The following is a 15,093-nucleotide window of genomic DNA, read 5'->3' as shown; positions in this document are numbered from 1 at the left end:
GCCGGGACCTACTGATCGGCTGTGTTTAGTCCCAGCCCAGAGCACACAGTTAACCCTTTGATTGCCCCAATATGTTAACCCCTTTTCAGCCAGTGTCATTAGTACAGTGACAGTGTAAGGTTTTAGCACTGATCACTGTATTTAGTGTCACTGGTGTGATGTCTGTGTCAGTCAGTTCTAACTCCATGTCAGTTAGTGTCAGATTGGCTGCCGCACTATCACAATCCCACTATAAGCCGCCGATCACCGCCATTAATAGTATTAAAAAAATCCAGTATATATACCATAGTTTGTAGGCACTATAACTTTCACACAAACCAATCAATTTACACTTTTTGGGATTTTTTTTTCACCACAGACATGTAGCCTAAAGTTGTGAAGACTTTTTTTTTTGGGGGGGGGGGGGGGGGTATTTTTTTTATATTAAAAAGTAAAAAAATTTTCTTTTCACAGTTGTCAGTCTGTATTTGTTTATATGATATAAAAAACCCCAATGGTGATCAAATACCACCAAAAGAAAGCTCTATTTGTTGGAAACACACCACGCCATTGTCTGTTAAAGCAGCGCAGTGCTGAATAGCAAACATTGACCTGGTCATGAAGGAGCTGAAGTGGTTAAAGTGCCATTAAACCCTTAAAGGAGAAAATGACTTGCAGCATTCCTTGTTTGCTTCCCACCTTCTGTCCCCTTTGTGTGGGCAGACTATCAGTTTTACAATCACAGCCAGTCTTTGTGTCCACAAGTTCTGGCTACCAAATGGTTAGGCTGCCTTGCAGGGTCCCCATGGAGCCCAAACCTTGGGCAGCCTTTTCCGCACATGCTCCCGGCCAGGACTAATGCTGACGCTCTGTGCCATGCAGCTCCACAAGTTTTCCATTCCAAGGCGCTCCCCTTCCCTCCTGCGAGTTTTGATTGACAGCCGCTACCATGCTATCTACAGAAACATAACATTCTGACCTTTATGTGATGTGATCAGTGTGTGTATTTTATTGGGGGGGCAGCACCGCTAAGAGGGGCTGAGTGATGAGCTTTTTGGAAACATCGCTAAAGCCGACCATACACGAGACGAATTCCGAAAGAATTTTCTTTCGAAAATCTTTTGTAAGAATGTTCGTTCGAATTTCGCACCATTGGTGGGTCACAGAAACGACCGATTTTCATGTGACCATTGAATTTGTTTGATCGGGCATGTTGGAGATTTTTTGAAAAACGAACCAATTTCGAATCAATGGGAGAATCGTGCGAGGAATATAAATAAAGATGAAATGAGCCGTGACCTGGACAGAAAAGAACATTCTTGGCCACGAAAATTATTTTCTGGTGAAATCAAAGGCTTGATTGGTCGAATTTCAAAATCAATGGTGGCGCCATTGGATTACAAAACGCAAAAAATTTCCGATTTTCTATAGAAAGTTTGTTCGGAATTCGACTCGTGTATGGCTTGCATTAGTGAGTATTTTGGGACAAATAGGAGTTTATTTACTAAAGCTGGAGAGTCCAAAATCAGACTCACTTCTGCATAGAAACCAATCAGCTTCCAGGTTTCATTGCCAAAGCTTCATTGAACAAGCTGAGGTTAGAAGCTGATTGGTTTCTATGCAGAAGGGAGTCTGATTTTGGACTCTCCAGCTTTAGTAAATAAACCCCATAATGTCTTCAGTGGACTGAAGACAGCATTGAGTGTTAGCTCTTTACCCCGGGGTGTTTGTGGGTTAGACCCTCTGTCCTGTTCCTGTGTTAATCCCGTACTCCCTCTTTCAGTGTTAGTGAAGATGTCCTGCATGGCGCCATCTTGGACACAACCTCCACAGACTCTTATATAAAACCCAACGAACTCTCCGACATAGCAGAAAAACCAAAGGATCCATCGTCAGCCGGCATCGTCCAGAACGGGTTCAGCCCCGGCGGTGTGGAGGAGCACAGCTGTGACATCCAGACATTTCAGAAACCACCACAGATGCCAATGAGGAAGCCCTGTCCTGTCAGCCGGCAACGAGCCGTCTTGTTGTATCCTTCTGCACAACTCTTTGTTCCATTTAAAGTGTTTCGCTTATTAACAGAGATGATAGAAATAGCAGATTTGCCTTTCAGCTCCTTCTGACACACTGCTTGGTTCAATACAAGATGCTGACTGACTCCAGAACAAAAATGGCGCGGCATTCTGGAGTAAAAGATGTAATCATTATGGTGCAGGAGAGTACATTTCCCTATTGCTTGGGCAGCACAGTGGCTAAATGGTTAGCACTTCCGCCTGGCAGTGCTGGGGTTGTTGGTTCGAATCCCACCTGCCTGAAGTTTGCATGTTCTCCCTGTGCCTGCGTGAGTTTCCTCCGGGTACTCCGATTTCCTCCCACACTCCAAAGACATGCTGGTAGGTTAATTGGATCCAGTCTAGATTGTCCCTAGTATGTGTATGTATGAATGTAGGTTAGGGACCTTAGATTGTACGCTCCTCGGGGGCGGGGACTGATGTGAATGTACAATATATATGTAAAGTGCTGCGTAAATTGACGGCCCTATATAAGTACCTGAAATAAGTAAATAGCTTGTTTCCTTAATGTGTGTGAATCCAGAAACACAATCCTGATCACAGCGTATAGTGAGACTTACCTCCTGCCACATCTGAAGGACCTGACGTCTGACCAAGTCCTAGTGAGTATTGTGTCTGGGGGACCATACTTGGGAATCGGCGTAAAGCAAGCTTGCCCTTTCCCTATTGGTGGTGAAGTGGCAAGTTTGCGTTTCAAGTGGTTTTTTAAAGCTGAAGCTGATTGGCTGCCACTGCAGTCAGTCGCAGCCGGTGAGCCAATGAGGAGAGATTGTGGGGCTGGGCTGAGCTGCAGCTCTGTGTCTTATGGACGAATTGAGCCAGGCTCGGGAGCGAGCAAGCACCAGTGCCCCCATAGCAAGCAGCTTGATATTGGGGGCACTGGTCAAGGGGGAGGAGCCAGGCACACTGGCGGTGCACCTGAGAAGTGGAGGATTGGGGCTGCTCTGTGCAAAACCACTGTGCAGAGCAGATAAGTATTACATCTTTGTTGCCTTTATGTTTTTTTAACGCCAACCTTAATTACCCAGCTGAGCAGCAGATACTTGTCTTTCCTCTATATGCATTCTAATGGCAACCCAAACAAATGTCCAAAGCAGTTTAATGACCAAATTGATTCAGCAGAATAGAGTCAATGTGTTTTGGGGGCAAACACAACCCCCCCCCCCCTTCCTTGTCAGGAACTGGTGGCTCTCCAGCTGTTGTCTGACTACAAGTCCCATGAGGCATCGCAAGGCTGACTGTTACAAGCATGACTCCCAAAGGCAGAGGCATGATGGGACTTGTAGTTTTATATATATTGTTTGCTCTCTCTCCCCACGTATAGCTGTTCCTGGGCTATCTGTTCTTCCTGTATAAGAAGTGTATCGAGGAGGTCACGCTGCGCCTGCCTGGACACGAGGAGCTGTCCATCACACAGGTATGGATGAACCTGTTTTATTGTTTGCTATTTAATGCGTTTTTAGTCTGCCAAATGTTCCTTTAATAATAATGACTTTGTTATGTTCACTGATCTCCTTTTTCATAAAGTTACACATTTGATTGTTAGGAACTTTGGCTTTAACAGTCGGGACCATTTCTTATGTGAATAGGTGTCTCAGTCCTCCTGAAAAGAAGAATTCAAATAGTTTCCGGAGGTCTGATTCCTTTATTATTATTATGAGTTGATATGGCGCCAACAGCGAGCAGCGCTTTACAAAATGAAGGCAGACAGTTAGAATACAATTTGGTAAAAGAGGAATCAGAGGGCCCTGATCCTGGGAGCTTACAATCTAAATAATTATCTTCACCCCTGTCTCTTCTTGTGATGGAATATTGGAGGAGGTCTTGCCAATTGTCCTGTTCTTGCTACACGTTTCCTGTGTGTAACTCGCCATCAGCTAAACCTTCCTATTCTGTAATAAGCCAGTCTGAATGTAATTTTGAGGCTTTATTAACAAAACAGGGTGAGTGAAACTGTGAGGAATAATCAGTTAAGAAATACATCGTCAATATATGAAATAAACTAACACAATTAAATAATTAGGCTGTAGATGGTGATAAGTCCAAGCTCACCAGTGATGCTGCCTGTAAGGGATAGAAGTTCAGTCCATGATGTGCTGCAGGGGATTAAGGCTGGTTCCTTTCCCTCAGTTCCTAAAGTGCAGTCTGAACTCCCAAGGTGCACCCGCCTTCCTTTCCTAGACTGAAGGATGATGGGAGCTTTCATTAACCACACAAACACTGGTTTCTGTAAAACAGTACATTTATTCTGTGCTTCGCTTAGTGGCTGAATTTCCCTGCTGGAGACAAAACACCTATCTTTATGTATGCTTGTAAGGAACAGCGCAGGTATCTGTTAAAACGGAAGTAAACCCTGGAAAATAAGTGAAAAATCCCATCGTCCCCAAAAGAATTCTGGAATGTCCAATTCAAACATATTTAGCCTTGCCGTGCTCATCACTGCAGGTCGCGCCATCTTGGATTGATCCCAGGGCAGGGCTCCTTCCTCTGGATATCAGCCAGCAAATGTCTCACAGTACATTCATATGGAGCGAAGTCCTGCTTTGGGGGAATTTGGTACTTCCAGGGAATCTGCAAACAGCCAAGGAAGGCAATTTATACTATTAGGAACACACACACATATATATATATATATATATATATATATATATAGATACATACACATATATATACATACATACATACATATATATATACAGTGGGGCAAAAAAGTATTTAGTTTTACCAATGGTACAAGTTCTCCCACTTACAGAGATGAGAGAGGCCTGTAATTGGCATCATAGGGAGACCTCAACTATGAGAGACAAAATGAGAAAACAAATCCAGACAATCTCATTGGCTGATCTGGAAAGAATTTATTTGCAAATTATGGTGGAAAATAAGTATTTGGTCACCTACAAACAAGCAAGATTTCTGTCTCTCACAGACCTGTACCTTCTTCTTTAAGAGCTCCTCTGTCCTGCACTCATTACCTGTATCAATGGCACCTGTTTGAACTTGTTATCAGTATTAAAGACACCTGTCCACAACCTCAAACAGTCACACTCCAAACTCCACTATGGTGAAGACCAAAGAGCTGTCGAAGGACACCAGAAACAAAATTGTAGACCTGCACCAGGCTGGGAAGACTGAATCTGCAATAGGCAAGCAGCTTGGTGTGAACAAATCAACTGTGGGAGCAATAATTAGAAAATGGAAGACATACAAGACCACTGATAATCTCCCTCCATCTGGGGCTCCACGCAAGATCTCACCCCGTGGGGTCAAAATGATCACAAGAACGGTGAGCAAAAATCCCAGGACCACACGGGGGGACCTAGTGAATGACCTGCAGAGAGCTGGGACCAACGTAACAAAGGCTCCCATCAGTAACACACTACGCCGCTAGGGACTCAGATCCTGCAGTGCCAGCCGTGTCCCCCTGCTTAAGCCAGTACATGTCGGGGCCCGTCTGAAGTTTGCTAGAGAGCATTTGGATGATCCAGAAGAGGATTGGGAGAATGTCATATGGTCAGATGAAACCAAAATAGAACTGTTTGGTAGAAACACAACTCGTCGTGGTTGGAGGAGAGAGAATGCTGAGTTGCATCCAAAGAACACCATACCTACTGTGAAGCATGGGGGTGGCAACATCATGCTTTGGGGCTGTTTCTCCGTAAAGGGACCAGGACGACTGATCCATGTACAGGACAGAATGAATGGGGCCATGTATCGTGAGATTTTGAGGGCAAACCTCCTTCCATCAGCAAGGGCATTGAAGATGAAACGTGGCTGGGTCTTCCAACATGACAATGATCCCAAACACACCGCCCGGGCAACGAAGGAGTGGCTTCGTAAGAAGCATTTCAAGGTCCTGGAGTGGCCTAGCCAGTCTCCAGATCTCAACACCATAGAAAACCTTTGGAGGGAGTTGAAAGTCCGTGTTGCCCAGCGACAGCCCCAAAACATCACTGCTCTAGAGGAGATCTGCATGGAGGAGGAGATCTGCATGGAGGATGGGCCAACATACCAGCAACAGTGTGTGCCAACCTTGTGAGGACTTCCAGGAAACGTCTGACCTCTGTCATTGCCAACAAAGGATATATAACAAAGTATTGACATGAACTTTTCATATTCACCAAATACTTATTTTCCACCATAATTTGCAAATAAATTCTTTCCAGATCAGCCAATGTGATTGTCTGGATTTGTTTTCTCATTTTGTCTCTCATAGTTGAGGTCTCCCTATGATGCCAATTACAGGCCTCTCTCATCTCTGTAAGTGGGAGAACTTGCACAATTGGTGGCGACTACATACTTTGTTACCCCCCTGTATGTGTGTAGATATATATATATATAAACACACACACACATACATATGGTACACTGTGGCGGTATTGAACAGGCCAGCATGGGACTGAGCTAGCTGTATTTTACACATCAAAAGGATAGCCAAAGACTCTGTTACTATGTTAATTTCTGCAGGAGGTAATTGCTTTCCCTTTGTTATGTTGGGTCATCCTGTTTTTGGGTAAATATGTGGGGAGTCAGGGGGGGGTTCAGAGTAGTTCATTTGTAAATCTAGCAGCATTGTAAATGCAAGTCTGTCTGATTAGATTGGGAAGGTCTTCAATATTCATGGAGTGCTTGTTTATGGTGAAGAGATCCCTTTTGCCATAAAAAGGACAAGGAGGATCTATTTAACTTTTTAATGAACATCTCTGCATCCAGCTGTTCTAGGTCTAGACCAGTGTTTCTCAACTCCAGTCCTCATGGACCCCCAACAGGTCATGTTTTCAGGATGTCCCTCAGATGAAACAGCTGTGGTAATTATTAAGGCAGTGAAACTGATCAAATCACCTGTGCAAAATAATGGAAATCCTGAAAACATGACCTGTTGGGGGTCCATGAGGACTGGAGTTGAGAAACACTGGTCTAGACACATAAGATCAAACGTGCTCATAAAACCAACCAATCAGATTGCTGGACACTTTACTGAATGGGAAAATTGGGTATATTAGGGAAGGTTCTTTTGGTTCAGTGGTGACAGGAGAAAGTGAGTCCTCTGAGGGTTTCTGATGATTTCATGAATATTCTAAATACCCCGTCATCTGCCTTTTCTGTACCTCTGTGTTATGAACTGTCGCTGAACTGATCAAATGCATCTCTCTGGAAAAGAACTGTTGGATTTTATAAATATACACTCATTCGTCCACATTAATATAAGACCCCACCCAGCAATATGTGGATGCAGAGACTGAGCATGTGTCACATATCTGTATGCGAAGCCTGAGATGACCAGGGTAGCCGCCTGCCCAGCCCTGGAGAGTGCAGAGACTGCAGAGGTGAAAGGCAAAGTGCCAAGGTGTACCTGCAGTGAACAGGATCTTGAGAGCGCTGGCGTCTGAAGGGCAGAGATACAGCTGGTGACGCACTGTGATAGTACCAAGTTTGGTTCTGTGTACATCCTACTGTGCACCATCCGCCGGAGTCAGGGACAGGCAGTGCGGTACAGAATCATCAGGTCAGTCGTCTGGGCCGGGGTAGGTAGCAGAGATGGACAGCAAACATGAGCAGGTAGGGATAATCCAAGACCAAGGGTCGGTAACATGGATGGCCATGAGGAGTGGATCACGAGTAGAAGACAATACAGGACAGGACTAATGCAGGGTTCTAGTTTAAATACGCCGCTTGTCAGCAGTGCGCACATGCTCCTGTGCATGCTCCTGCGCATGTGCTCACATGTGCGGACAAGTGAGCAATCTGCCTTCTCTGCTTATGGCTGTGCACACATTTATTAGCCAAGCAACAAGTCTGACCGCTTTGATGATGTTCCTGACTGCAGGCTCTTCTCCATAGTACAGGATAAGTTCAGAAGTCTTTATAAGTGTTCTTGGACCGTACAAGGGCCCTTTCCATACAGGACTAAGTACAAATAGGGAATTCTGCTTTAAAGGCCGAGGCAGCTGTTTGTTGGAGTCCTGGATCCCCTCCTTATGTTTGGTACTGATGATCCTAAATGGAGCAGCTTTTATATGAGGCATCCATTGAAGGACTGCCGGTGGCATTACAGGAAGACAGCTTGTTTGGGCCTGTATTATAGGCAGATCACTCATAGGATTTCGGATGTCATCCTTTATTGTAAAGCTGATTGTATCTTGTGATCTGTGTGTTCTTTATTCCAGGTGATAGACTGGATGAATCTTCTTCTAGATGCCAACTTCACCGTCCTGGTTGTGCTGCCCAAAGCCAAACCGCTGCTTCGGAAGCTCCAGATCTGTGTCCGCAAACAGGTGTGTAACGATGGGCAGATTGGGGCTCTTGGGCCTGGGGGTAATATCTGCTTTCTTAAGGCGTTGGGAGAAATGTGTGCTTTGCTGAATGTTGATATTTCTGATGGCATTGATTTGTGATGACTGTTGGCCGTGGGGTCTCTGCGGGGGGGAGGAGCGGTCTGGCTCTATTGGCTGTGGGGTCTCTGTGGGGGGAGGAGCGGTCTGCCTCTGTTGGCCGTGGGGTCTCTGCGGGGGGGAGGAGCGGTCTGGCTCTGTTGGCCGTGGGGTCTCTGCGGGGGGGAGGAGCGGTCTGGCTCTATTGGCTGTGGGGTCTCTGTGGGGGGAGGAGCGGTCTGGCTCTGTTGGCCGTGGGGTCTCTGCGGGGGGGAGGAGCGGTCTGGCTCTGTTGGCCGTGGGGTCTCTGCGGGGGGAGCAGCGGTCTGGCTCTGTTGGCCGTGGGGTCTCTGCGGGGGTGGAGTGCCCTGGCTCTGCTGGCTGTGTGGACTCTGCGGGGGTGGAGTGCCCTGGCTCTGTTGGCTGTGTGGACTCTGCGGGGGTGGAGGGCCCTGGCTCTGTTGGCTGTGTGGACTCTGCGGGGGTGGAGTGCCCTGGCTCTGTTGGCTGTGTGGACTCTGCGGGGGGTGGAGTGCCCTGACTCTGCTGGCTGTGTGGACTCTGCGGGGGGTGGAGTGCCCTGGCTCTGTTGGCTGTGTGGACTCTGCGGGGGGTGGAGTGCCCTGGCTCTGTTGGCTGTGTGGACTCTGTGGGGGTGGAGTGTCCTGGCTCTGTTGGCTGTGTGGACTCTGCGGGGGGTGGAGTGCCCTGACTCTGCTGGCTGTGTGGACTCTGCGGGGGTGGAGTGCCCTGGCTCTGTTGGCTGTGTGGACTCTGCGGGGGGTGGAGTGCCCTGGCTCTGTTGGCTGTGTGGACTCTGTGGGGGTGGAGTGTCCTGGCTCTGTTGGCTGTGTGGACTCTGCGGGGGGTGGAGTGCCCTGGCTCTGTTGGCTGTGTGGACTCTGCGGGGGTGGAGTGTCCTGGCTCTGTTGGCTCTGTGGACTCTGTGGGGGGTGGAGTGCCCTGGCTCTGTGGACTCTGTGGGGGGTGGAGTGCCCTGGCTCTGTGGACTCTGTGGGGGGTGGAGTGCCCTGGCTCTGTGGACTCTGTGGGGGGTGGAGTGCCCTGGCTCTGTGTACTCTGTGGGGGGTGGAGTGCCCTGGCTCTGTGGACTCTGTGGGGGGTGGAGTGCCCTGGCTCTGTGGACTCTGTGGGGGGTGGAGTGCCCTGGCTCTGTGGACTCTGTGGGGGGTGGAGTGCCCTGGCTCTGTGGACTCTGCGGGGGGTGGAGTGCCCTGGCTCTGTGGACTCTGCGGGGGGTGGAGTGCCCTGGCTCTGTTGGCTGTGTGGACTCTGCGGGGGGTGGAGTGCCCTGGCTCTGCTGGCTGTGTGGACTCTGCGGGGGGTGGAGTGCCCTGGCTCTGCTGGCTGTGTGGACTCTGCGGGGGTGGAGTGCCCTGGCTCTGCTGGCTGTGTGGACTCTGCGGGGGTGGAGCGCCCTGGCTCTGTTGGCTGTGTGGACTCTGCGGGGGGTGGAGTGCCCTGGCTCTGCTGGCTGTGTGGACTCTGCGGGGGTGGAGTGCCCTGGCTCTGTTGGCTGTGTGGACTCTGCGGGGTTGGAGTGCCCTGGCTCTGTTGGCTGTGTGGACTCTGTGGGGGGGTGAAGTGCTCTGCTCGATGGCCTTTCAAGGTGCTAACTGTTTTTGTCTTCTGCAGGTGAAGTTATTTTCCGAGTTGAACAAGATCGAAGGAAGTTTATCAGAACTGCAGAGCTTACAGAAGCCATGTGAGAGCCTTGGGAGATATTCCATCGAAGTTCTGGCACTGTATTGATTTGATGGACATTGGTGCAGTTTGTGGACACATGGAGAGATCACTATTGGATGCCTTCCCCCTGTGACATGAACAGGAGAAGACTTTGTCAGGAGATGTTGGCATTTGTTTAACAAAAATGTTTAATTTCTTAATACATTCTGTCTTGTGTGTTTCTGTGAAATGGCAGCGCTCTCATTGGACGGTTGTAGCCCTCATAGGCAGCTATTCTGTGCTGGCACTTCATGCGGTCAGGTGATTAGTACATGGTCAGAGCATGGAAGAATACAGTACTCTCTGTCTCCTGTAGATGGGCTCTGCTATGATATTGATGATGGTGAAAACCGGTTTCCCTGGAGGAATTCTCTGCGGTTATTTCTTAGCCGGACTCCTCTCATACAAAGTTGCTGAAAGTCGCATTCAATTTCCCAGGTTGCAGTATTCAGTGGCGTGCTGTTAGGCTGCTTTGTGCAAATGGAAGTGTCCTAATAAGTGACAGGATCTCTGGGGATCTAATATCAAAGGACAGTCCTTGTCCTCGCCCCCGCCTTCATTCTTTAATAGTGCTGGTCCTGGATTACTGATGGTGTATTATCTCAGCATGGTGCCCCCACCTCACTTCTAGTAGTGTCAGTCTTTTGGCAGGGGCCCTGTGATGGAAATGCTGCTCCAGCTCCTGAATGGCAGCGGCCAGGGCCAGGTGCTGCTAAGTCACCCTGTTAGTTATGAATATGCAACTGGAGAGCAGACGGGGTAAAGCGGGGGACCTCAACCCAAGTTGTAATTGCAGGAGATTGAGAGCAAAGATAGTATGGTAGGCGAGGCAGAATAGAAACACCAAGAGACCGCCTTGAGTTGCCAACCATTTAGGCTAAGCTTCAACAAAATCTCCTGGCTTATGAGCCTTCCTTGTCTCCATCATTTACCTCCTACCCCAGAGAGGCTGATTTGTAGGAACACGAAAACCGGCAGGTTCTTCTGAAGGTCAATCAGGTGGCACTGACCCAAATGGGATGCAACATTAGGTGTGCCAGGAAAGTCGGTGCAGCAGGTGTCTTGCCCCATACCCCCCCCCCCCCCCCCTCTAGATGCACGCATGGACCTTTCTGAATCTGTTTAGGCCAGGTAGGATGTTGTATGTAGAATATCAAGAAGCTGGTGCTGTCCTGATCCTATTCCACCCCACTGCCTGCCTTCCTCAAGACCTCCTCACATGTTGGATGGGTTATCACCTCCATATAAGAGGCGGTGTGGTGTTAATATGCAAGAATGATAAGTCTGGGATCTGTAAGTATGATAGAAATACAGTGTACACATCTGACTCCACAAGCATGACTCCTGGTACATTTGCTGTATGTGTGACTTCCATTTCCAGTTTTAATACGAAGATCTAGGGTTGTACCAATATCTGTATCGCCAATACGAAGATCTAGGGTTGTACCAATATCTGTATCGCCAGTACGAAGATCTAGGGTTGTACCAATATTGGCATCACCAATACGAAGATCTAGGGTTGTACCAATATCAGCATCGCCAATAATAAGAGCTTGGGTTGTACCAATATCGGCATCGCCAATACTAAGATCTAGGGTTGGACCAATATCAATCACCAATACTAAGATCTTGCGTTGGACCAATATGGGCATCGCCAATACTAAGATCTTGGGTTGGACCAATATCGGCATCGCCAATACTAAGATCTTGGGTTGGACCAATATCGGCATCGCCAATACTAAGATCTTGGGTTGGACCAATATCGGCATCGCCAATACTAAGATCTTGGGTTGGACCAATATCGGCATCGCCAATACTAAGATCTTGGGTTGGACCAATATGGGCATCGCCAATACTAAGCATTTGCACAAGTACTTATACTCACACAAATGCTCTGATATCAATTGAAACCTTTGCGGAGCGATTTGAGCCCATACAAAATGCAAAGAATCGCATACAGTTTCTTGTACCGCTTGTCAAAGTGACCTCAATGTGAGATCACACAGGAGTGGTGAGGGAAACCGCATGCGATTCAGGCAGGGATCCCACTGTATTCTTGTTCGGATCACACGTGATTCTTTGCGGTGTGATTTGAGCTCATTCATTCTGTATGAATAGGTATTGGTACTTCAGTACATTCACCGGTACTTGTAATCGCTGGTAAAAAACGGTATTGGTGTATTCCTAATGAGATCCAACACTTATTTGCCGTAATGGTCATTACTGTTGTTTTAGTATCAGCCATGTATTCACCAATAGCAGCCCAGCATGAAGGGGAGATGTTCTGGGGGGTGGCAGGAAGGTAAAAACAGCACTAGACTAATGACCCTGTGTATAGCCTGACCCCACCCTTCTCTGACCCCATTGTATAGATGACCATCATTTCCTGTCTTTCTGGTTTCCTGCTGCAGGAAGCTGGATTTTGAGGGAGACCTTTAATAATGGTAACCTAGAGGGTGACATTGCTTACCTTCATCTAAAATTCTAGTAGCCTGATTTCTGTGCTGATCTCCATTTAAAAAAAAACCCCAAAACTAGTAGTCTAGTCATTGTGCCCTCTACCGGATGAGAGTTGTAGATTGATGATCATGCTGGTCCTCTGGCTTCATTACTTTATCACTAATGGCGGACAAGTATGCCTTCCATCGCCAGTTGTTGTTGGGATCAGAAACTGTCTTGGAAATTTTATAATTATCAACTCCTATCCTAATGTTGATTATTGGTTCCAAATTAATGATACGGACTTCAGTAGGGAACAGACACAAAAAGATACATTCCGCTTCATCCTAATTAACTGTTCTTTTTTTTTTTTTACCTTTTTTTTAAAAAAAAAAATAAACATGCTTATATAAGTATCACATTAATAATGCGAATGTAAGCAGTGTGTAATCGGATCACTTTCTTATCAGGGTCTCAGGAATGTGAGTACCGGACAGAAGAGCCCGTTTGCTGGCTGTAGTGGACAAAGCATATAACATTAAATACGTGTGTGTATATATATATATGTGTATGTATGTATGTGTGTATATATATATATATATATCCCTTTTTTTCAAATGAACACAGAAGCAGTGTCTTAAATCACTTTTAGATTCTGCTGTCATTTCTCCCAGCTTCTGTGACCACAGAAAACACTAATAGAGCATGATTTGTGCTCCATTAGCGTCAATGGAAGGCAGGAGAGAGGTCAGGCCACCTGATGTGTCAGTAAATAGTACCTGTATGAAACAAAGAACAAAAAAGTGAGCGCTTTAGAATGGACAAGCAGCTGAAACACACAGGACAACCAAAAATCCCCACATGAATATAAAATATAAAGTGCAGCGCTATAAATGTGACATAAATTATGAGAAAGGGATATGGATAAAAATAAAGTAAAAAAATGAATCAAAATATAAGAGAAAATAGGTCCCAATGTAGAAAAGTCCCAGTAAAGGTGACTTCAGGCGGCCGTCCACACTGACCACAGGTGCATGCAATATGGCAGAGATGGAGTTCAGGACGTAGTCATCATGGAAACAAGGGGGGTAGATGCAATCCCTGGATCAGTGAAGATCCTCAGACCAAAGCAGCACAGGATCCACTAGACAGCAAGGAAGAAATCACAGCTCCACCTGAGAAAACCACCACTCCTCCACTGCACATCAACGATATCTAGGAGGAGATACTCCCCACAAGGAATCAAGAGAAAATGCCCATGGTGAAGTACAGTAAAAATGGTTTAATGGTATAAAACAGGATGCATCCAATAAAATGGCAACAAATTGGCACACAGCTAGCAAAACATGAAGGCTAGCAACAAAGCAAACCGGACTAACCGTCCTGTCAGATGTAATGGCCGCCGGAGCTCCACAATGCTCCGACGGCGTGGCGTCAAGGCGTGCGCAGGTTCCTCCTTACGCGTTATGTGCCGAGCACATCCTCAGAGAAAAGAACCGGTGTACGCCGTGACGTGCAGGTCGGAGCTAAATAGACAAAAAGGCGCATGCGCGATATCCAGGCGCCATTTTGTCATAGCTCAAACGGTCTGCATGTCCATCAAGAACTACCAGAGGGACAGCAGACGCTACAACAATTAAAATCAGGTGTACAATCTCTATTAAAAAAGGTCATACATGAAAGAAAAATGGCAGTGAATATTAAAAAACCTAAAAAAGAGGCGGCCATTACATCTGACAGGACGGTTAGTCCTGTTTGCTTTGTTGCTAGCCTTCATGTTTTGCTAGCTGTGTGCCAATTTGTTGCCATTTTATTGGATGCATCCTGTTTTATACCATTAAACCATTTTTACTGTACTTCACCATGGGCATTTTCTCTTGATTCCTTGTGGGGAGTATCTCCTCCTAGATATCGTTGATGTGCAGTGGAGGAGTGGTGGTTTTCTCAGGTGGAGCTGTGATTTCTTCCTTGCTGTCTAGTGGATCCTGTGCTGCTTTGGTCTGAGGATCTTCACTGATCCAGGGATTGCATCTACCCCCCTTGTTTCCATGATGACTACGTCCTGAACTCCATCTCTGCCATATTGCATGCACCTGTGGTCAGTGTGGACGGCCGCCTGAAGTCACCTTTACTGGGACTTTTCTACATTGGGACCTATTTTCTCTTATATTTTGATTCATTTTTTTACTTTATTTTTATCCATATCCCTTTCTCATAATTTGTCACATTTATAGCGCTGCACTTTATATTTTATAGTAAATAGTACCTGCTACATCAAAATGCTATGTGATGGCAATAAAGGAAAATTACGGAAAGTTGATCATACAATTTCCAGTTTTCCTGGCAGATCATGGGAACATACACTGGGAATGTCACACGCGCCATTGGCAAGGTGTAATAAGAAGTTGAACCAGTTCCCGCCTGACTTATAGTACAGTGGCAGCCGGACAGGACTGTTGTTGATCCGGGTGAACATCATAGGATGTCCT

At 46.8% G+C, this 15,093-nt stretch overlaps 1 protein-coding gene across 1 annotated transcript in view; it reads left to right on the top strand.

Annotated features, from left to right (window-relative positions):
* The window catches only part of NOL11 (nucleolar protein 11), a 29,443-nt gene extending 19,115 nt beyond the window's left edge, over positions 1–10,328 (top strand). Inside the window, exons 14-18 of the mRNA XM_089661462.1 lie at positions 1,763–2,008; positions 2,575–2,653; positions 3,376–3,468; positions 8,216–8,323; positions 10,076–10,328. Of these exons, the coding sequence (XP_089517588.1) occupies positions 1,763–2,008; positions 2,575–2,653; positions 3,376–3,468; positions 8,216–8,323; positions 10,076–10,192 (643 nt within the window). The 3' untranslated portion in view covers positions 10,193–10,328. The remainder of the gene's footprint in view (positions 1–1,762; positions 2,009–2,574; positions 2,654–3,375; positions 3,469–8,215; positions 8,324–10,075) is intronic.
* The last annotated feature ends 4,765 nt before the right edge of the window (positions 10,329–15,093 follow it).

This window comes from Staurois parvus, unplaced genomic scaffold (genome assembly GCF_062004578.1).
Source record: "Staurois parvus isolate SC_StPar_1 unplaced genomic scaffold, SC_StPar_1.0 ptg001344l, whole genome shotgun sequence".
NCBI classification, from domain to species: Eukaryota; Metazoa; Chordata; class Amphibia; order Anura; family Ranidae; genus Staurois; species Staurois parvus.
This window is presented reverse-complemented; position numbering and strand designations above follow the sequence as displayed.